Genomic DNA, 22,451 nt, shown 5'->3' with positions numbered 1-22,451 from the left:
CATTCCCTTCACCCTCCAGGCATCGCCCCTCTCACCACTGGTCCTGAAGGAGTCATCTATACTGGATTCCCTGTGTTTCCAGTTGCTATCTGTACCAACGTACATCCTCCGGTCCAGCCAGATTTGTAAGGTAGAATTGGGATCATGATCGTGGGGGCGGAGGAAGCATTAAAGAACTAGAGGAAAGTTACATGTTTCATCGTTGCTACCCTGCACCCTGATTGGCTCATCTCCTCCCCACAATCCCTCAGTAAGGGGGTGTTCAGTTGCCCACCGATGGGCCACATTTGTACATTTTTTGCCATCATCATTTTCAAAACATTTTCTTTCTATTTGAGCCCTTGGTATCAGCTCCTCGTTCCCCACCCCCCTCTTCTTACAGCCCCGTTTCTTCCTGGTTCTCTGCAATCCTCATTCAGGCTCTGTGACCTTCTCCCCAAGCCTCCCAACAGCCTCCAGTCTACTTCCTCATTCTCTCCCCCTCCCTGCGGGCAGGCTTCCAATCCCCGCCAGAACCCAACTTGAATTGCCCTTCACTAAAATAGCTTCTGGAGCCCTGGTGGTGTCCTGGGGCTGCCTGGGGCTGCAATCCAAAGCAAGGTGAGCAGTTGAGGAACACCTGCCCACAAAGCAGGAGAAAGATGGACCATTTTTACTCCCTCCGGGAAAGAGTTACAGTCTCGGAAACCCTCAAGGGCAGTTCTACCCTGTCCTACAGGGTTACGATGAGCTGTCATGGACTCTGGCCCACAAACTCTACCATCTGGAGTCAAAAAGGACTCCTGGCCTGGCAGCTTTGCTCATCCTCCTGAACTCAATGCCTTTCCAGTCATTACACCCACCGCTGCACGCACCCACCCCCTTCCTTTTAGGGAAACTTACTCTGAAGTTGTTTTTATTGTGACTCCCCAAACACATCCTGTATTTTTCCAGTTCACGGCATTTGTTGATCCCTTCTTTTTCTCACACAGTCATCCTCCATCTGCATTTGTCATACCCCACACACTCACATTCAAGGTCATCTCAAATGCCGCTCTTCCCTAAAGCATTCCCTGACCAATGGTGAGTGAGCACTCTTGTACACTAGTCTTAAATATGCTGAAGACCCTCCAGAGAGTTGTCCTGGTCAGGATCCCCTTCCCACACCAGAAGGGAAGACACTCAAGGCTCAGGTGTCAACTTTATCTGGTTTTCTTCAACCAGCAACGGAGACCGACACAAGCCCTGTTGCCCTTACCAATACTTCTCACAAGGTGCCTTGCACAAGCAAGTGCTCACAGGGGGTTCAGTTCTGTCATAAGCGGCGATCTCTCACGGCGACTCTCCACCTTCCTCATGCCGGGACCCTTTAATACAGTTCCTCATGTTATGGTGACTCCCAACCATAAAATTATTTTCGTTGCTACTTCATCACTGTCATTTTGCTCCTGGTATGAATCAGGCAACCCCTGCAAAAGGTTGAGAACCGCTGCTCTAAGGTACTACCCTTATCAATCTTGTGCTACTAACATCAGTAGGTGGCTGTAACCAACAGGTTTATTTTCTCACAATTTAGAAAACTACAAGTCCGAATTTAGGGCGCAACCTCTAAGACAAGGCTTTCTCTCTGTCAGCTCTCAGGGAGGGTCTTTGTCACTTCCACTGTTTCCTGTTGCCTGGGGATCTGCAGGTGGCTTGGCATTCCTCTTTCCCCATCCCCACGCTTCCCTGCTTGTCGGATCTCTTTTTATCTCCAGGGAGACTTGACTCAAGATTCCGCCCAACACTAATCCTGCCTAACCGAACAAAGGCACCCCATTTCCGAGTGAGAGTCTAGCCTCCAGCATCGAGGTTGGGGGTCACAAGTTACTTTTTCAAAGGGAACAATTCAGTCTGGAACAGGCAGTTACCAACGTGTCACTTTGAGAGTAAGTGTAACCATTACCTGCAACATTCAGGTAATGCCTCACCAGTTTAAAAGTTCTTCGCAAACATTTTATATGAGCCATAAAACAAAAGGAGCACACATTCTTGTGACTGTTGACCCCTTTTGCCTTTGAAGCCCTTGGCATCAGACTTTGTGTGAATATTTCTGCCCACCCTTAAGTGGATGGCTTTGCCAAGTTTTCTCTAGTGAAGAAAAGCTCTGAACCTTTGCAGTGTGTGTGTGTGTGTGTGTGTGTGTGTGTGTGTATGAGTGGGTGTGTCTGCGTACAGGGTGTCTGTGGTGTGCATGTGCGGGGTGTGTGCAGGTAAGGAATCGTTTGTAGGCTGTGGATATGGGGTGTGACGTGTATACACAGGTTGTGTATGTGCGGCATGGGGGTGTGTACAAAAAGGTGTGTATGTGTGTTTGTGCATGTATGTCTAAGTGTTTTCATGTGTGCAAAGGCAGGCAGAGCCCGATCAGGTCCTGATGTGTTCATTTCGATTAGTCCTCGTGCTGTATCCGTTCTGTGTAGACCTACAAGTGCGTGCGTGCGTGTCACGGTGACTCCTTGACCTTGCTGGGTCAGTACTGCATGGAAACATCCCACTTCCTTGTGTAAGCGCTTCTGCCTCCCCCACCCCCACGACGGGTCCACAGGCCCTCCCTCACCGGCCACATGTCCCGACATGTGCTGGCCGCCGGGACCTCTCCACCCCCACACGCAACTCACACACAACACGCACATGCAACACACTCCGGCGCCCAGGCTTTGCACAGGCCCAGTCTCCACCCTCCTCTTAAAGGTTGGAATTTCCATTGCTCTCCGGCCAGAGGCTGCGAGCCCGGGTAGGAGGAGTCGAGCGCAGGCCCGCCCCACCCCTCCGCCGACTTAAGGCGCACCGCGCGGCTGCCCGCCCGCATTCCGCCTGCCTCCGCACCCCGTGCGTCATGTGTCGCTCCCGCAGCTCCCTGCCCACCATGACCGTCGTGCCAGCCCCGACGCCTGTCCCCTCTACTAGCCCAGGACCCCGGCGCGGATCGGGTCCCGAGATCTTCACCTTCGATCCGCTGCCAGAACCCGCGGCGGCCCCAGCCCCGCGCCCCTGCGTCTCCCGTGGGCACCGCAAGCGCAGCCGCAAGGTCCTCTACCCGCGAGTGGTAAGTGTTGCGGGACAGGGCTGCCGCGGGGCGCCCCACCCCGACCCCGGGAGGGACTGCCAGGCCTCGGGGTGCCTGAACTAACCGGTCCCCCTTGCTTCCCTCCGCTCAGGTCCGGCGCCCGCTGCCCGCCGAGGAACCCAACCCGGCCAAAAGACTGCTCTTCGTGCTACTCGCCATCGTCTTCTGCCAAGTCCTGATGGCCGAAGAAGGGGTGCCGCTGCCCCTGGCCGCGGAGGACGCCCCCGGCGACGCGCCCCCCGCGCCCGTGCCTGCGCCCCCCGTTTCTGAGCCCTTGAATCTGACCGCGGAGCCCTCGGACTACGCGCTGGACCTCAGTACTTTTCTCCAGCAGCACCCCGCCGCCTTCTGACCCCCACGCCCCTCACCGTCCCCGTCCCCCCGAGTGTGGGAAAGGGAGGCGGCAGGTGCGCGCGGTGGCCCCCCAACAGGAACGCTGGAGGCGACGCAAACTCAACACTACAAAGGAGAAGCCAGCGGGCGCTCGGGGGAGACTGAGGCACGGACTTCCCCAGGATCTAGATTGAGCCCGGGTGGCGAAAGAGCGTCGTTAATTTATTGCTCATTGCTCCTAATTACTATTTATGTGTATTTATGTATGTTCCCCGAGGTGATGGAGGGGTGTGTGTGCTATTTATTTTAACTTATGCTGGGCACGAGGTGTGCCCCCCTGCTGGAATCACAGATCTCTTGGTATTCATGGAGCTTCGTGGCGTTGGCCCAGGCCGGGCGCCTAGGATTGAGGGCGCCCCGGCTGGCAGTCAAGGTGGTGATGGGTCCTAGGGTTCCGGGATAACACTCTCAGTCGTCCAACAACTCCCTGGGGTCTACTGTGTGAGGCTCCCGTGGCCCGTTGGGTATAAAGTCCATGGCCTTCTGTCTCCCCGAGGTTACCCCTAAGAAGTAGCTGCGGGGACAAGGGTCGGTGGGCTGTCAGGGTGCGGCTGATGGGGTCGCCCCGTATGTTCTGTGAACAAAAATAAATTTGATTTATCCTCAACAGTCCTGTGCCTATGTCTGTGCGCGCGCGGCGACAACCTGCTCCCTTCTCGCCTTCAGGCGCCCCCGAGACGTGCGCGAGGGGGGGAGCCCAGGTCCCCAGCCCCCACTCCATCCGGCTGCTGGCTGCCGTCTCGCGTGGCCCAGTCTGCGGTTTCCCCAGGCCCGATGGGCAAATCCGAGATGAGGCAACCTCCCGATTCCCGGGACCTGCTTGCTCCGCTGGGTAGAGGAGTGGAGCCTGGGAGGGCTCCGCCCAGGAAGGGGGCGGGGCCGGAAGCTCCACCCCCGGCTCGCCAGCAGTCGCCCGGCGCGGTCCGGAGGCCTGCGGACCGGAGCGAGGCCTGCCGGGAAGGGGCGGGGCGAGACAGCCAGGGCCCGGGCAGGGGGTTGGTCCACCGCTAGGGGCGGGGTCGCGTCTGCCGCTGCAACAGGGTGCGGCCCGGGAGTGGGGCGCGGGCGGGGCTCGAGGCCTAGCTTCCAGGAATCCGTACGCTAGCGGGGCCTGCTTAGCTCCCTGCGCACCCCTGTTCTTCCCGGGAGCCCCGCTGGGCGCGCCCGTCCGGGCAGGTGAGTGGGGGGAGAGAGCGGAGGAGATGTCCAGGGAGGGTCTCTCTGCGTGGAAGGGCTCCTGAAACTGGGGGGGTGGGGGACACGGCGAGGGGAAGCGAAGAGAGTGATCGCCGCAGGCGGGAGAATGGGTCCTTTGGGGGGTCCCGGGATAGCACAGGGGAAGTCTTAGTGAGCCCTCGGGTGCATAAGGGCCGTGGGTGCAGGCTGGTCGACAATGATGAGGGAAAAGACAGTCTGGCGACGCCGAGGAGCACCCACCCCACCTGCTCTCCCTCTCTTCTAGCACCTCCCTGAGCCATGTTTTTCACCTGTGGCCCAAATGAGGCCATGGTGGTCTCAGGTAAGTCTTGTCCTTTTTCAGCCAGTGGCCCCCAAACCCTTGCGAATTTGGCCCCAGGGCCCTCCCCTCACCACCACCACCACCACCACGGCTTCCCTTCCAACTCCCGCACCCTCCTGCCCCTTGAAGGCGGCATGCCATACTCACTTGTCATTCCCAGGCACTACCCTTCCTGATCCCTGAGATCCCGGAAGGGAGCTGGATTGAGTGGGTCCCAAGAACCAAACCGCTCTGTTTGTGGGAGACAGTAGCCCAAGGGCTGTGCTCCCCCCCCAGTGCCCAGATCCCCCTCCTGTGGATTATTGCCCCCGCTTCCAGTTCTCAGAGCCTTCCACACCCCAGCTCCCCAACATGGCCACACCCACCCACTGCTCCCCTTGCAGGTTTCTGCCGAAGCCCCCCTGTCATGGTGGCCGGAGGAAGGGTCTTCGTCCTGCCCTGCATCCAGCAGATCCAGAGGTAGGTAGAAGAGGGGAAGAGAACCTCCATTCCCCACCCCCCGCCCCTTTCTCACTGTCTGTACCGTCTTTCCCCCTCCAGGATCTCTCTCAACACTCTGACCCTCAATGTCAAGAGTGAAAAGGTTTACACTCGCCACGGAGTCCCCATCTCAGTCACTGGCATTGCCCAGGTGAGGCTTTCAGAGCCTCCTCCCAGAGCTCGCTTGCCCATCACCTGCCCTCCCCCATTGAACAGCATGTGATCGTGCCCTGGACACCCTCGCCTCATGAGAAGTTTCTCGGCTAGGTTCCCCACCCCTGGGCCCCCACCCCACCCCAAGGCACTTGGCTCTTCCTTCCATCCACTCTGGTTGCAGGTGAAAATCCAGGGGCAGAACAAGGAGATGCTGGCGGCCGCCTGCCAGATGTTCCTGGGGAAGAGCGAAGCTGAGATTGCCCACATTGCACTGGAGACGTTAGAGGGCCACCAGAGGGCCATCATGGCTCACATGACTGTGGAGGTGGGCCTGAGGCTGGAACCGGGGCTAGGGGAAGGGCTGGAAGGGATTCCAGAGTGAGTGGGTCCCAAGAAGCAAATGAGGCTGTCTGTGAGAGACAGTGGCTAGAGGACCTGAGGGCTTAAGTTGCTCCTTCCCACCATCCTGTTGCCCTAGGAGATCTATAAGGACAGGCAGAAATTCTCAGAGCAAGTTTTCAAAGTGGCCTCATCAGACCTGGTCAACATGGGCATCAGTGTGGTTAGCTACACTCTGAAGGACATTCACGATGACCAGGTCAGTCAAGGCAGTTGCTCTTCCGGCTCCCCTACTCCCCATCCCCAAAGCCTTCCTGGGGACCCTGATTCCTGCTTCTGCCCTACAGGACTATTTGCACTCACTGGGGAAGGCTCGAACTGCTCAGGTCCAAAAGGATGCTCGCATTGGGGAAGCAGAGGCCAAAAGAGATGCTGGGATCCGGGTGAGAGGGATTGGGTCATTGCATTCACCTTGGGCTTATTGGGCACTGGTGGGAGAGGGGTTATGGAAGGGGCACAGCTGAGGTGGCAGCTGGTGGAGCTGGGCTCACAGGGGCAACAGAAGAGGTCAGGGTGAGCAAGCAGGGGACCCTGCTGGGGAAGATGCTCTCATACCTGTGGCCTTCCTCCCCCTGCCCTGACTTTTCCTACTGAATCTCTGCCTGGACAGGAGGCCAAAGCCAAGCAGGAGAAGGTGTCCGCCCAGTACCTGAGTGAGATTGAGATGGCCAAGGCCCAGAGGGACTACGAGCTGAAGAAGGCTGCTTATGACATCGAGGTCAACACTCGCCGAGCACAAGCTGATCTGGCCTATCAGCTTCAGGTCAGAACCGCCATGCTGGGCAAATGGCGAGGCTAGACTGGTTCCTTCCCCATCCTTCTGAGGCTTACATGATTGCTGTGGTTTTGTCTCTGATCACCCCAGCCTGGTGCTTCATGTCAAACTCATTTTCCTCTTCAGAGATCTCAAAGACCTAAACATTTAAGCTAGGAAAAAAAAAATTTTTTTTTAAGGCCAAGGAAGGATGAAATGAATCACAACAAAAAAAACCAAACCAGTAGGGGTCAAGTTGACTCTGACTGACCCCACGCCTAGAGTAGAAGTGCCCTAGGTGATTTCCAAGGCTCCAGCCTCTGCAGAAGCAGATTACAGCTTCATCCTCCCAAAGAGCAGTTAGTGGGCTTGAACTGCCAGCAATTCAATTTGTGCATAACCACTGCACCACTAAGGCTCCTTATATGATCAGCAGGGCTGATGAGGTATTGGGAAAAGTTGCATCTAGAGAAGGGGGGAAAGCCTGGCTATGCACACTGACATGGGCTGCACCCCCCTCTCAGGAAAGGACACCCCGTAGTTTAACACCAGTTGGGTGACGGAAGAAGAGTATGAGCAAGGAGATCCTAGATGTGGGCCATGACTCCTACGAAGCAGGCCCGGCCAGCTCCTTCAGTTGCAAGGAGGGACCTAAGACCGTAAGCCCAACCTGAAACAAAACCATTCGCTGTTGATGTGGCCCGATGCACAGAGGAGAGTTGCTGCGCAGGTGTTCAAGGCCGTTACCTTTGGAAAGCAGGTCACCTGGGCTTTCTCCTGAGGTGCCTCTGGGTTGGTTTTGAACCGCCACTCTTTTAGGAGTCCAGGGCTTCACCATTTGCACCACCTCGAACCTTCTTACCCCAGAGGTGGAAATATGATGACATTTGTCTTTGCCAAGAGCGGGTACAGGCTGGTAGCCTGATGTGGTGCAAGACAGCGTTAGTTATGATGCAAAATTCCCAGGTGGCTTGATGGGTAATCGCATGTGGCATAATGTCTTGTTACTCACATGCGGTCAGCCTGACAGCAGCATTGTCACAGCTTGTTTGAAATACCAAGGCTCAGTCCCCAGTCCAGTCCAGACTGAATTAGGGGCTGCACAATCCCTGAAGGATTCGATGTGAGAAGCATTAGCAGAGTGGGTCCCCCTAGCTTGCTGTGAGACGATGGACAAAGTCCTTACTGAACATGGTTTCCCTCATCTGCAAGAGAAAGGCATCGGGCTGCTTGAGGCTTTAGCCCACTTGTGTCAATGACTTGTCAATGTCTCCCAGGGGACAAGCACTGCACCAAGTACCCAGGAAAGAAAAATCTATGCAGCAAAGACCAAGTGCCTCCTATGTGCCCGTTACTGTTTGGTGGGTAAGGAAGTAGATAAGACGGGACTCTTTCTTGGTGAAGCTTGCCTTCTAACCCCCAAAGCAGTTACAAAGCACATGAAACGGCCATCACAGGCCGTAACTATTCTTAAGCAGTCAAGTGCCACAGAGGAAATAAACAGGGTGATGTGAAAACAATAGCTCAGTCCCACCGCCACGGAGTGGACCCCGAGTTATGGCGACCCAAGATAGGGTTTCTGAGGCCGAGTGGCCTTTATGGACACAAAAAGTGGCTGCTGGGTTTGAACCACTAGCCTTGTGATCTCTCGGAGTGCCTGGTGGGTTTGAACCACTGGCCTTGTGATCAGCAGCTCTGTATTTAGTCATTGAGGGGCCTGCATTCAATTTGGCAAGGGAGGCCCGAGAGAGCATTTGAGAAGAAGCGATGCTTGACATAAAACAGCAGTTCTCTACCTGTGGGTCACGGCCCCTTTGGGGGTCAAACGACCCTTTCACAGGGGTCACCCGATCCCTAACAGTAGCAAAATGACAGTATTGCTGTAGCAACGAAAATAATGTTATGGTTGGGGGGTCGCCACCACGTGAAAGGGTCGCGGTGTGAGCAAGGTGGGGAACCACTGAGGAAAACCTGCAGATAGAGAGCCAGCACTGCACAGTGGTGTGGCCACGAGCACAAGTGGCCAGTGCCGTCCCAGCAGAACTCTCTGGGCAGGTGCTGATGGTCCCCAGCAGTGCCGGGATTGGGCATCTAAAATGCAACTCGTCAGAGAAACGGGATTTTACATGTCATTTCATTTTACTGGATAGCAAGCGCTACAGGTGGCGAGTAAGGCCCTGGTGAAATGCTCAGCTGCTAACCAAAAGGTCAGCCGTTTGAACCCACCAGCCACTCAGTGGGGACAAGATGAGGCGTTCTGCTTCCATAAAGATGTGCAGGCTCGGAAACCCCGCGGGGCGGTTCTACGCTGTTCTAGAGGGTCGCTACGAGTCGGAATTGAGCAGGCGACATGAGTTTGGTTTGGGCTGCGAGGTAGCTCATGGCCAGGCAGAAGATCAGCATGTACAGAGGCTCTGGGTATAGAAAGGAGCTTGGCCTCGCCCTGGAGCAACCAGGCAGTTTCTGATTTGGTGAGCTGTGAGAGGAGAGGAGAGGCAGGGAGGGCCAGCCCTCGCGCGCAGGGGTGAGCGGCCACGATGGAGACGCGGAGGACCATTTGCAGCAGGGATGTGTCGTGACCTCATTTACATTTTCTTCCAAACCGTCCAGTTGCTGCGGAGAGACTAGATCATCAAGCGAGGAAAGAGGGAGCGGGGAGCAGCACTAACAGAGCTTTCTGAGATGATGCATTGAATGCGTGCAGCTAATTGCCCTCTCGCCCTGCAACAACAGAGTGATTTAAAGAACCATGGAACAGGAAGGAAGCCAGAGCGCTGTGTGCAGAGTGGACAGCAGCGGTAATTGAGGACAGCTGGCCTGTAAGCCTGCAGTGGGGAATGACCACTGCGAATTAAGAAGGACAGGACGTCAAGTGGCTTCTGGGGACATCCCTCCTCCAGCTCCTTGACAATGGCAAGTTTCTTATCTGGGGAAATTAAACCAGAGGCTGAGACTGAGGGCCGGCTGGACACAGGCGAAGCCCTGTTAGGACTTCACCCATGGCAGGGCTATGGAGTGACTGTGTGCCTGTTGCATGCTCACTGCCGACAGACACGAGCCCCCCGGTCCTGTGCCACCACTCGGCTCCCAGAACCTCCATCACCCTCACCCTCAAGGACAGCTCAAAGCAGCCAGTCCCAGCTACAGACCCCAAGCTTAAGCTCTGGTTCGGGTCCTTCCAATGGTAAGGGAGAATCCTGGTTGGAAGTCAGCTGCTAACCTAGAGGTTGGCAGTTCAAACCCTAACTCCCACTCGGACTTTGCAGGAGAAAGGCCTAGTGAACCGCTTCTGCAAAGATTACAACCAGGAAAAAACCTTACGAAGCGGTTCAGCCCGTGAAGTCTCCAAGAGGCAGAATCTGCTTGATAAAAAATGGGTCAACCTTAACATACTAGAGCACATCCAAAAAAAATTTTTTTTCAGGGGAAAATGGGATTGAAACATAACGGTATCGGTTTACAATCTCTTTGAAGCCCCCATGTATAGGGGCATCTTTCAACAGAGTCAGTTGAGCCCAGACCCAAAACAGCAAAGCAATTTGAAGGGTACAGACTATGCAAGCAGAAGAAAAACATGTTTTTAATTAACCTGTTTGTCCGGGAAGAAAAGACGTCACATGCAAGCAATCAAGACCTAGAACAGGAAGAAAAGGGTGGGACCTGAGCTCATAGAAATCAACACGATGGAAGAGAAAAATTAAATCACATTGGTAGAAAAATTCTATGAATCTCCAAGAAAATCGAGCAAAAACAACAGAAATACTAGAGAGGAGGAAAGACGAGAATATTTAGGGCCTATTAGGGGCATCTCATAGGAGAAAAAAAGGAGGGAATTACTAAGAGTATAATTCAGAAGAGCATCTCTCTTCTGAAAGATGTCCGTTGTGTAGAGTGCAACACTCCCAGCCAAGCGCTCAACACCCGTAAGGAAGAAGCTCTCCATTGAAAGACCCACACCGCACGATTCTAGGACAGAGAAAGGACAGCTGTCGACTAAAAGTCTAGGTATCAAAACAAATCAACTTTTCTCCAGAAGCTAGGCCTTCACATTTCTCACGGAAAAGTCAATGCCCTGTCTGAGGCGGCCTATTCCCAGCCTCATGAGCATGCCCTTCAACTCGAAGAAAATGATGAGGGTCTTGGAGAAACAGAGTCTCCCAAAATGTATTGCCCACACTTTCTTTCTGAGGTGGCTGAACTTCACCAAAGGATGGGCCTAAACAAAGGGGGAAAGAAATAGGTGAGTCCCAAGAAACAGCAGATCCAACTTCAGAGCAAGGTGAAGGCTAGCCCCAAGATGATGGATGGGGAGGGGTGGGGGGCACAGACTGGCCGCTGCACACCCTGGGACAGAGACAACTACCGTATATACTAGAGTATAAGCCGACCCGAATATCGGCCAACGCACCTAATGTTACCACAAAAACTGCATTAGAAATGTGCTGAGAAACTTGGCTTATACACAAGTATATCCGGTAACCTCATTTGGAACAGGTTCGAAAATTTGCCGTCAAAGCCACTCTCCGATGTCCTAGCCAAAGCCACCGTCCCCAACAGAGTGACCAGGCTCAGCCACAGGCGTGGGACCATCCCTGTATTGATGGACCCCACAGGGCTGGCTGAGCGGTGTAATGAGACAGGAAGTGGATTCCTGACTCGATGTGCTTCCTCACCACTGGCAAGAGCCTCCAGTCCCTGTGCTCTAACAGCATAAGAAACAGAAGCGTGGCTACGCAAGACGCCTTAGCTGCGCGCACCCCCTGGAGGACCACAGCAGAAGCACCCTCCCTCCGTGTCTCCACCATCGTGTGAGGGCAGTGGTTTCCCGCCCTTGAAACGTCTTCTCCTAACTAGTTCAGGATCAAGAGATTCCTGGCCAAGAAACAGAAGCAGAATTGGCCCATTCCCCAGTGGATTCAAATGAAAACAGGTACGAGTAGGATTGGGTACCATGGCAGCAGATGATTGTGGAGAAGAACCAAGCTGGGTCTGTAAAGAGTCCCGCGCCGTGGTCCCACGCGGTGTTTACCTAGATTCACCAGCCCTCTGTTGCACCAAGTTTAAAACCCCACCCTCTGCCGGGTTGAACCTGTAATGGCGAACACCTGGTTTCTTCTTTGGTTTTCGTTCTTCCTCGTTAAAGGGTTGACAGCTAATAAGTCCGTGAGACATTTGGTTTGGGGGGAAAGGAATAGAGTGGAAACTGGTCACAGTTCCTTCTGGGAAAGGGAAGGCACCAGGTGGTTTTGCAGAAAGGTGTCAGAAAAAAACCCTCACTGTTTACCTTTTTCTCTGGAATTTGTACCACGTAAACCCATCACAGTTTCTGTTGCCCAGTAAGACTCTTCCCATAGGGTTTTCTTGGCTGTCATCTTACATCGACGTGGAATGCCAGGCCTTTCTTGCGCAGTACTGCTGGCTGGGTGGGTTCCAGCCACCCCTCTTTAGGCCAGTAGTCAAGAACCATCCATTTGCACCATCTAGAGATCACTTGAGCTGTACTGCATACAAATGATGAAAACTGAAGTCAGTAGGAGACAGGACAGTAGCCAGGCCTAGAGCGGATGGTGGCATGAACCAAGGTTATGGCTACAGAGAAGGAGGAAGTGAGTGGGTTTGGGAGAGACTGTGGAGGCAGACAGGGGTCCTGGTGACGTGGTGATGAAAGGCTGACCTGCAGACCAAGGCCAGGGCGATTTCAGGTTCACTAGCAGGACTTTGAACCGATCCCTTGCTGAGAATTTGCCACCCCGGACATACTGAACATTCCCAGGTGATTCTCACAGACCGCCAGGTGCTGTGGGGGAGATCTGAGGCCATCTGCTCCCCTGGGACTTATGGCCTTGGGGAGCCTAGGACACTTCTCCGTCCTCAAGGTTCGCCGTGATTTGGAATCAACTCCGAGTTGTGAGGAGGAAGGAGATGGCCCGTGTGGCGCGTCCACTCCAGAGGCAGATAGGTAGAGAGCCATCAGGGTGCCCAGCAGAGGGACACTTGACCTGGCCTGGGGGAGAACAGAGACCAGGCCCAGCGTGCAGATCCAGTGTCCACGTGGCAGGGGGACAGTCCCAGTGCTCTACTATTGGTTCTGAAAGGAGAGGCATCAAGCCACACCCCCAACCAAGCCTGGATTCTGGACCAGAAGTGAATCCCCCTGGCCTGGCTGAGCAGACGGAGGACCTGGCTTCTTGCATCGGCCCCTGTTCTCTGCTCTGGCCCTGAGCTTCGCCTTCTGCGTCCCAAACGCTTGGCTCCTCAGCTCTGACTCTGCGTGGCCTCTCACACACCCCCTCCTCCCCAAGGTGGCCAAGACGAAGCAGCAGATTGAGGAGCAGCGGGTGCAGGTGCAGGTGGTGGAACGCGCCCAGCAGGTGGCAGTGCAGGAGCAGGAGATTGCCCGGCGAGAGAAGGAGCTGGAAGCCCGCGTGAGGAAGCCTGCAGAAGCAGAGCGCTACCGGCTGGAGCGCCTAGCAGAAGCAGAGAAGTAAATCCCCCTTCCTTGCCCCACCCCTGGTCCCTTCACCTGCTGGGAACTGTATTTCTCCCAGAAAACTGAGGTTTCTAGGGCCCCTATCTTCCCCAGCCCTGACTCTCTTCCTGGGAACAAGCCCCCCAGCCCCACGACTCACCTTCCCACCCCGACCCCCAGCCCCACGACTCACCTTCCCTCACAGGTCTCAGCTGATCATGCAGGCGGAGGCTGAGGCTGAGTCTGTGCGGGTGAGTTAGGGGTGACTTGGCTGGTGGGGGGAGTGGGGGGCCGCTGCTTTGAACAGCAAGAGGCTTGTCCTTAACTCTTCCCACCAAGACCCATAAAGACCATGAGTCTCCCACGCGCTCCGCAGATGCGTGGGGAAGCCGAAGCCTTTGCCGTGGAGGCCCGGGCTCGAGCAGAGGCGGAGCAGATGGCCAAGAAGGCCGAAGCGTTTGAGCTGTACCAGGATGCAGCGCAGCTAGACATGCTGCTGGAGAAGCTGCCCCAGGTGTGGAGGGCTGTGGGTGGCGGAAGAAGGACCCAAATCAGGGTCCTGGGGGTTGGGGTGAGGGTGGGGGGTAGCTAGAAGCTTGGGGGAGAATCAGGTTAAGGGGCCCTAAGTTGTGAGTGACTATTATAAGGCAGGACCCAAAGGGAAGAAAGGCGACCAGTAGGACCACACCTAACACAGCAAACCCTCACCATGGAGGCCGTTGAAACTCATGACCCTCCTGTGTTACAGAGTAGAACTGCTCATAGAGTTTTGTTGGCTGTAATCATTACCAGATCACCAGACCTTACTTCCAGGGCACTGTAGGTGCCTGTGAAGTGCCAACTCTTAGGTTAGCAGTGGAGGCCACGCTGTCTGTGCCCTCTAGGGACCATAGCAGTAAGACCAAGCCAAATCCAAACCCACTGCCAGCGAGTCCATTCCAATTCAGAGGGACCCGATAGAACTGCCCCGTAAGGTTTCCGAGGCTGCCCGTCTTGGCGGAAACGGACTGCCCCATTTCCCTTCCTGGGAGCAGCTGCACGGCTGGGCCCCAAGTAGTCAGATGCGTAACTCCCACCCAGTGCCCACTCAGGAACCCCCAGGACAGAGTAGAACTCCACAGGGGGTCTGTGCGGAAGCAGACAGCTTGCTCCCGAGGAGCAGCCGGTGCGTTCCCACCACCAAGTCTTCCGGGACCAGCCCAGTGCTTAACCCACTGCACTACCAAAGCGCCTTTCAGTGAGACAAGGCTCTGAGAGCCAAGGGTAAGGAGTGTACAGGAGGGAATCTGTGGTCCGTTCCTGGGCACCGAGAGTGGGCTTCTGTCGCCTACCAGGTGGCCGAGGAGATCAGTGCCCCCTTGACCTCGGCCAACAAGATCACACTGGTGTCCAGCGGAAGTGGGACCGTGGGGGCGGCCAAAGTGACCGGTGAGGTCCTGGATATCCTGAGCCGCCTGCCGGAGAGCGTGGAGAGACTCACGGGCATCAGCATCTCGCAGGTAAGGAGCGTCCCATGGTAAGAGCGGAATGGCTGGGTTCTCGTGTTTTTCTTGTTGTTTTTTTTTGCAAAGCGAAGAAACAGTGCTCCCAGTGTATTAAATAACTTGCCCCAAGCTGTCTCCACAGCTGGTGAAGCTGAGCTTCAAATCCAAGACAGTTGTCTCCAGGCTCTGTGCTCCTGGTCACCCAGCGAACAAGCTGCAGCCCTGTTAACAGTTAATTCCTCCCAATTCCCATCGCTGTGTGTGATCTTTTGATCGTGGTAGAGGTCAGAGAACCGGATCCGGGACCAAGCTGTGGTGCCTTAAATCTAGGCTTCGGTGCTTGCTAGCCCGAGTGACCTTCTCACTCAAGGTGACCCCGAGAGTCAAGGGCAACTCAGAGACCCTGTAGGACAAGATAGAACTGCCCCTCTGAGTTTCTGAGCCTAACTCTTTACAGGAGTAGAAAGCCCCATCTTTTTCCCCCAGAGAGTGGTTGGTGGTTTCAAACCCTGGACCTTGCAGATCCAGATTGCAGCCCAGCGCCTAACCACTAGGCCACCAGCGAGCCTGGTGTGTGACCTGGGACATGCTGATCTTTAATCTTTCTGTGCCTCAGATCCCTCACCTTAAGTGCAGAGGAACAACCGTGGAATTGTAGGAGAGAAACAAGAGTGGAATTGTAGGAGAGAGAGCGTGGGCAGTGCCTGGTATCTAGTAAGGCCCAGAGAGGTGTGTGAAAAATAAAGAGCCTACCAGAAGGCAGGCCTGGGCAGATCAGGAGACAAGGAGTGAGCCGATTTCTGGGCCCCTCCACCCACCTCAAGTCTCATCTGCTGTTGTGTTTCTGCCAGGTGAACCACAACAAGCCTATGCGAACAGCTTGAGCCCCGGCCCTGGAAGATGCCCTGCCTCGTCCTTCCGTTACCTGAAGAGTCCATGTTGCATGCAGACCAACCTGGCTTCCTGCGCATGCCCTTAGACAGTGGGGCCCGCCCCCCAGCCCTCCTGGCCAAAATCACCTGTGCCTTGCCTTGGATGGGGGGAGGCCTTCTCCCCTAGCCAACCCCACACTGCCAAGACTGCCCTCCCTCGCTCATACCAGCCTGCTCGGTATCCCAACCCCATTCAGCTGTGAGCTGGTGCCACCCATGCTTTCCTGATCAAGCCTGAGGGGTGGCCTGGAGTTTAACTTTACATGCCAAATATATTGTTGTCAAGGACTGTCATTTACGAACCATTAATAAAGCAGTTCCACATGAATGCTGCAATGTCGCTTGCACCTTTGCTTCTCAATACTTTCTAAAACAGAAGGAAAGGTACCTATATACTGTTACGAGTTGTAGAATTACTACCTTGTTTTTGTTTCAAGAATCCAGTCGGGAAAGCATGCTCAAGAGGGATGTTGCGAACTGCACCATGACCCAGCATTCCTACCGTGGCCAATAGAAGCACTCATGGACAACTCTTCGCGTTCCTGGGTAGCCTGAAGACCATGGTTTGGCGCATAAGCATTGGGCAGGCCAGAAAAATAAAGTTGCCCTGCAGTCACGTGTCACAGAATTAACCTCCATGGGCTTTTCAATGGCTGCGTTTTCGGAAACAGACTCCCAGGTCTGTCTGCTGAGGCACATCTGGGTGGATTCAAACTTCCAACCTTTCGATTAGCAGCTAAACATGTTAACCATTTACTACACCTGGCTGCTTCAGATCCGTGCTATTTTAGAACAAGACCCCACTGGTCTGTGACTCTGTAAACCCGCAAGATTGCAGAAGACACCAAGTACTCATAATCCAAAGGAGGCTGGTTGTCTGCCAAGTGGGAAACATGTTTCTCACACCTGAGCTCAATCCACACCAGCCCAGAGTGGGTCCAGGTGGTTGCAAGCCTGAGGCTCTGCAGTACCTGAGGGCTGCTGATGCTGGCCCTGGACCCACTTTGGAAAGCCAATTGGACATTCACTTCAGTGCCTGTTTCCCATCAGTCTGCTTGTAGGGTTGGCCCTGGTGGGGTGGAGAGGGGCAGTGGAGGGATACCAGGGGGTGCGCTGAGAAGCATCTAAGGGCTACCATGCACATTAGCCCAAGGGCAGGGTGCGCAAAGTTCCGAGAACTCAGCCCCAGGCATCCACCCACCATCATTCCCTAAATGAGCACGCGAAATGTTCCATTTTTCAATTCCTGTTTTATTTTTGGCTCTTGGGGCAATGTCATCTTTTCAATATGAAAAAAAGCAAGTTCAACACAAATAGAAACCTAAAGTGGAGAATGGGGCTGGGGGCAGAAAACAAGGATAGAAAAATTTTAAAGGCAGGAAGAGCAAATGAAGACAGATGTTTCCAGGGCCTGTTCCCAACTCCTCTGGGCAATGGAGGACTCACACCTGCAGGTGGCAGCACACACCTGGGCGACGGAAGGCCCTGAGCACTGTTACATTTTAGGGAAGGTGCGGGTAGGGAAGGCCTGCGGGGCTGGTCTGTGTTCCTCTTTCCTAAGCCAAAATGAGGGAAGAAAGGGCCCCTGGTCTCTCTCCGGGCAAGTGGAGCAGGCCCCTCCAGAGGAAACTGGGAGCTCAGGACTGCCTGGAGGGAAAAAGAAAATGGAAATAATACTGTCAACAAGGAGCATGGGTTGCCTGGTGACCACTGAAGTAGGTGGATCCCCATCCCTTCTAGTGACTTGTTCTGCAATGAGTTAACTTGGGCACAGGTTAAAGGCCACCTGGTTCTTAAAAGGATCTGGACGAGACCCAGCTCCCTGGGAAATTATCTTGCAAACACACGGAAGTTATTCACTGGACAGAGGGGAGCAGTAGGTGTCAGAAGTAAACAGGGTTACCCAGAATGTCAGAAATCTCAAGTTTCTCAGAGTGGAAAAAGAGAGGAGACATTCAACAAACAACAGGTATTTATTGAGTGCCAGGCACTGCTCCCGAACCCCCTCCAGGGGGAAGGAGAGAAAAAAAGGTGAGAGGCAGAAAATGCAAAATCTGAGGGATAGGAAAGGGGTCAGGGTCACTTGGGAAGAAGGCTGAGGGAGCTGAGAACCCTGAGCTGCTGGAACTCTGCCTTAGGCCTCCTCTTCAGCCTCCTCTCCGAAATCCTCCTCCTCTTCGGCGGTGGCATCCTGGTACTGCTGGTACTCGGAGACGAGGTCGTTCATGTTGCTCTCGGCCTCGGTGAACTCCATCTCGTCCATGCCCTCGCCCGTGTACCAGTGCAGGAAGGCCTTGCGCCGGAACATGGCCGTGAACTGCTCGGAGATGCGCTTGAACAGCTCCTGGATGGCCGTGCTGTTGCCGATGAAGGTGGCTGCCATCTTGAGGCCTTGGGGCGGGATGTCACAGACGGCCGTCTTGACGTTGTTGGGGATCCACTCCACGAAGTAGCTGCTGTTCTTGTTCTGCACGTTGAGCATCTGCTCGTCCACCTCCTTCATGGACATGCGGCCCCGGAAGACAGCGGCCACTGTGAGGTACCGGCCATGGCGGGGGTCGCAGGCGGCCATCATGTTCTTGGCATCAAAGACCTGCTGGGTGAGCTCGGGCACGGTCAGGGCCCGGTACTGCTGGCTACCACGGCTGGTGAGGGGGGCAAAGCCGGGCATGAAGAAGTGGAGACGTGGGAAGGGCACCATGTTGACGGCCAGTTTGCGGAGATCGGCATTGAGCTGGCCGGGGAAGCGGAGGCAGGTGGTGACCCCGCTCATGGTGGCCGACACCAGGTGGTTGAGGTCTCCGTAGGTGGGCGTGGTCAGCTTCAGCGTACGGAAGCAGATATCATAGAGGGCCTCGTTATCGATGCAGTAGGTCTCGTCCGTGTTCTCCACCAGCTGGTGGACAGAGAGGGTGGCATTGTAGGGCTCGACCACCGTGTCGGAGACTTTGGGGGAGGGCACCACGCTGAAGGTATTCATGATACGGTCGGGGTACTCTTCGCGGATCTTGCTGATGAGCAAGGTGCCCATTCCAGAGCCGGTGCCTCCGCCCAGTGAGTGGGTCAGCTGGAAGCCCTGCAGGCAGTCACAGCTCTCGGCCTCCTTCCGCACCACGTCCAGGACGGAGTCGACCAGCTCAGCGCCCTCTGTGTAGTGGCCCTTGGCCCAGTTGTTGCCTGCCCCAGACTGACCTGAAATGGTGTTGGAAGTCAAGCTGGATTAGGAGGGTATAGAAAGCACACGACCACACTGCCACTTTCCAGCTTTTGGGATAACCCCTCTGGAAGTATGGTATTCCTTCCTCCCTTCCTTGGGTTGATGTATTATCCCTGCCCCTTCCCAAGATTGACCTAGCAGGGCACTCACTAACAATGCCTTCCATCCGATTCAGAACCCAACCTCACTGCAAACCCCTCTGCAAAACCACCAGCTTCTAACTCTTGCGATCCACCTTGGGCCCAAATAAACGGCAGATGCCATCTATGAATATGTTCTGAATAACTCACCAAAAACAAAATTGTCTGGTCTGAAGATCTGGCCGAAAGGCCCTGAGCGAACAGAGTCCATGGTTCCAGGCTCTAGATCCACCAAGATGGCACGAGGAACGTATTTGCCACCTGCCGGGAAGAAATCAGGAGACCGATTGGTGATTCCGAGCGGCAGCCACCAGGTGGCAGCAGCAGTCGGGCTTTGGTCCCAGATGGTGGGAAGGAAATGAATGCTTCTACAGCGAAGGGATGGGGACTCATTCAAAAAGAATACCGTGCTCCCCAAAGATGGAAAGAAATCCCTGGCGAAGCGGGCAAGGCGATGGTGCCCATCGCGGTGGCCACCTGTCCTCACCTGTGGCTTCGTTGTAGTACACGGAGATGCGGTCCAGCTGCAGGTCGCTGTCCCCGTGGTAGGTGCCGGTGGGGTCGATGCCATGTTCATCACTGATCACTTCCCAGAACTGCAGGGGGTGCAGCACAGTGAGCCCCCCGCCATCAATGTCTCCCCCGCTAGTTCCACTCTTAGACTCGCTGCATTGAGCCTGCCACGCCCTGCCCTTCCCCCAGACGCCCGAACCCTGGGGAATCGGGACTTCAATAGCCCGTCCAGCTCCATTGCGTGGGATCTGGGGGCCCGGGATCCCCTGGCACCCGGGTGCGTGGGCGGGGGAGGCAGAGCGGACCAGAAAAGCACCCCTCTCGGCCCCTGCTGGGCACCGCCCTCCACGCACAAAGGGCGACGGGTGGGGAGGGTGCAGGAAGCGAGCTGCTGCCGCAGTCGCCCCCCTGCGCGTGACTGCGGCGCCAATGCGCGTGGAGCTGCCCACAAGGGCGGTGTCGCGCGTGGGCGGGGCGGGGCGCGGGCCGCCGGGGCTGCATTGTCCCGGGAGCGCCGGGGCCCCGCCCCCGCCGGGCCCCGCCCTGCTGCTACAACGTCGCGGGCGCGCTTCCTCCCCGCCCCTCCCCCGCCGCCCTGCAACCGCGCGCAAAAAGGGAGGCGACAAAAAGCACACCCTAGGCTAGGCTTCGAGTTGGAATTTCACCCCTCCGCTGGTTCCTCCAGCTTTCCAGGCTTGGCTTTCCCTCCGGGTAGCCCCAGAGACCCTTTCAGTGGGCATACCCCGACCCTTTCCTCTTCCAGCACCAACGGGGCCGCGGAAAGGGGAAATTAAGAAAAGAAGCAAAACGGATCCCGTCCATTTTACCCTTCCACGCTCCCCTAACGGTGGGACCCGCGCTTGGGACCCGCGGAGATGGCCAATCTTTTGTGAAAGAGGGCGCACGCCGCCCCCCGCCTTTGGATCGCCCTCTGCAGCTGCCCGCCCAGCCTCGCCCCTTCCCCCTCCGGCTTCGCCCTCACCCAGCCACGGGGGGTGGGGGGGGTGCACATGGGACCCAGCTTGCCTCGCTTTGTCTTCCTCCCAGGTCTTCGGACCGTTAGCAGATCCCTCTGAAGTAAAAATCTTAGCGATTCTCCGTCTCCTCGCCCCCCGGCCTCCCCCAACAAACCTCTTTGAAAAGCTTCCCCAGAGTTAAGACAATGAAAAATAATCCCCCATTTTCCAAAAGCCAATCCTAACTACAAATGGGGGGTCTGTGTAGGACACACTTGTAGCAAAGCTCGATCAAGGATGGAGCGCAAATACCCCAGAATCCCTCCTCATCATTTTTCTGGATTCTTTTTCTTCCCGAAAAGAAATATAGTCGCGAGGTTTAAAAAATCCTTACCTTGGCACCGATCTGGTTGCCACACTGGCCAGCCTGGATGTGCACGATTTCCCTCATAGTGAAAATCTATTTTATTATTACTTTTTTTTTTTTTGGCTAGCCTCGGGTGTGCGGGGCAGAGGCACGAGCTGTAATTTCGGTCTCTGCGGGTCGCAAGCTGCGAAGATGGAACGCGGCCCCGGAGGTTGGAGCAGCGAGGTCCGAACGCGACAGCAGGAAGGTTCTGAGAGGGAGAAAGGCGGAGGGGGCAGGGAGAGGGAGGGAAGGCAGGAGGGCGGGGCGCGCGTGCGCGCAGCCCGGAGGGTGGGAGATCGGGTCCCGCGCCCAGGTCGGGAGACAAAGCCTCACCAAGCCTGTCCCTGATTAGCCAGTGCCGGTCACGTACTGGACGTCCATTGGCCCCTGCCAGAGTAGACGTGCGCCATCCTCTCTGGGAGCTGTAGTCCTCTATTGTTCGTGCTGAAAAATGCAGTGACGAATGGGTGGGTACCGGGTTTGGGGGTGTTTTGTTGGATTTTGGTTTCTTTTTCATGAAAAGTAGTGACCGTGCACAAGATCCCTTTCCGTTTTGGCAATGCTTGGTTTTAGGGACTGAAAGGGATAGAAAAATGGAGCGCTTGCAGTGCCAGGAGTGGGGAGGTGGGGAGGGCACGCCCTGAAGCTCCCTTCCTTCTGCTGTCGCTCCTGGGACACGAGCAAGAGAAATAACGGGTATTTTATGCTTATTTCCTAACCTGTAGTGAACCGTTTCACGGGCGCTTTACTTTGCCCAGAGTTGTACATTTGGAGAGGTTTGGATTCTGAAGAAAGGTACTGTGAGGTTGGCAGAGAGACGCCAGCCATGCTTAGAAGCAGAATAGTTGATGTGAACGGGGAAATGTTTCACTACAGATTAAGAAATAAGCACATGTAGCCCGGGTTTACCTTGTTTCCTGGATAATCTGACACTATCAGGAAGACGGGGTAGCTTGGCCCAACAAAAAACGGGAGAAATGGGGCATCCTGTTCTGCTACCTCATTCCTGGTCCTCGGTGACAGGTTTGAACTCCAGGAAAGCCTGGAAACAAAGAGGGGCTTGCTGGCCTGCCTTTTCTTTGGGAGTTTCCGAGTACTGTTTTCAAAAGAGAAACTACATTGTCTAAGACCTTTTCAAGATGGAGATGTAGCCGTCTAGAGTTCAATGATTAAGTTGACTAGTTTAGGGAAGCTGCCATCTGGGAAGTCAGAGTCTTGGCCAATTAGGGGATATCTGGGCCTGGATATCTTGTTAACATAGGGGATATCTGGAGCAGCTTTGGGTAAACTTTTTAGTTGAACAGAGATCTGGGTTTAGATGCCTAATAGAATTTCAGGGCCTTTCTAGTACATGGATGAAGGCAGTGGCTTTTTAAAAAAAATCATTTTATTAGGGGCTCATACAACTCTTATCACAATCCATACAGACATCAATTGTGTAAAGTGCATTTGTACATTCATTGCCCTCATCATTCTCAAAACATTTCCTCTCCACTTAAGCCCCCCGGCATTAGGTCCTCATTTTCCCCCTCCCTCCCCGCT

General features: G+C 55.1%; 3 protein-coding genes across 3 annotated transcripts; 2 read left to right on the top strand and 1 right to left on the bottom strand.

The window, feature by feature from the left end:
• Positions 1-2,844: 2,844 nt before the first annotated feature.
• On the top strand, positions 2,845-4,088 carry IER3 (immediate early response 3). The gene is made up of 2 exons (XM_004711679.2): positions 2,845-3,067; positions 3,180-4,088. Exons 1-2 carry the CDS (start codon positions 2,858-2,860, stop codon positions 3,438-3,440), a joined length of 471 nt encoding a protein of 156 aa, XP_004711736.1. The 5' UTR covers positions 2,845-2,857; the 3' UTR covers positions 3,441-4,088.
• A 454-nt stretch (positions 4,089-4,542) lies between these two features.
• FLOT1 (flotillin 1) lies at positions 4,543-16,002 on the top strand. Its single transcript, XM_004711677.2, has 13 exons — positions 4,543-4,657; positions 4,944-5,000; positions 5,384-5,459; positions 5,541-5,631; positions 5,818-5,961; positions 6,115-6,234; positions 6,323-6,418; positions 6,646-6,798; positions 13,092-13,273; positions 13,464-13,509; positions 13,635-13,772; positions 14,593-14,757; positions 15,594-16,002. Exons 2-13 carry the CDS (start codon positions 4,958-4,960, stop codon positions 15,624-15,626), a joined length of 1,287 nt encoding a protein of 428 aa, XP_004711734.1. The 5' UTR covers positions 4,543-4,657; positions 4,944-4,957; the 3' UTR covers positions 15,627-16,002.
• Positions 16,003-17,628: 1,626 nt separating this feature from the next.
• TUBB (tubulin beta class I) lies at positions 17,629-21,123 on the bottom strand. Its single transcript, XM_004711676.3, has 4 exons — positions 20,895-21,123; positions 19,519-19,627; positions 19,182-19,292; positions 17,629-18,866 (listed from the first exon to the last, which is right to left on the bottom strand). Exons 1-4 carry the CDS (start codon positions 20,949-20,951, stop codon positions 17,809-17,811), a joined length of 1,335 nt encoding a protein of 444 aa, XP_004711733.1. The 5' UTR covers positions 20,952-21,123; the 3' UTR covers positions 17,629-17,808.
• Between the last annotated feature and the right edge of the window lie 1,328 nt (positions 21,124-22,451).

Source organism: Echinops telfairi, unplaced genomic scaffold (genome assembly GCF_000313985.2).
Source record: "Echinops telfairi isolate 266 unplaced genomic scaffold, ASM31398v2 ScPeMD7_655;HRSCAF=1070, whole genome shotgun sequence".
NCBI lineage: Eukaryota > Metazoa > Chordata > Mammalia > Afrosoricida > Tenrecidae > Echinops > Echinops telfairi.
Note: the sequence above shows the minus strand (reverse complement) of the source record. Positions and strands in the feature narration are given on the sequence as shown.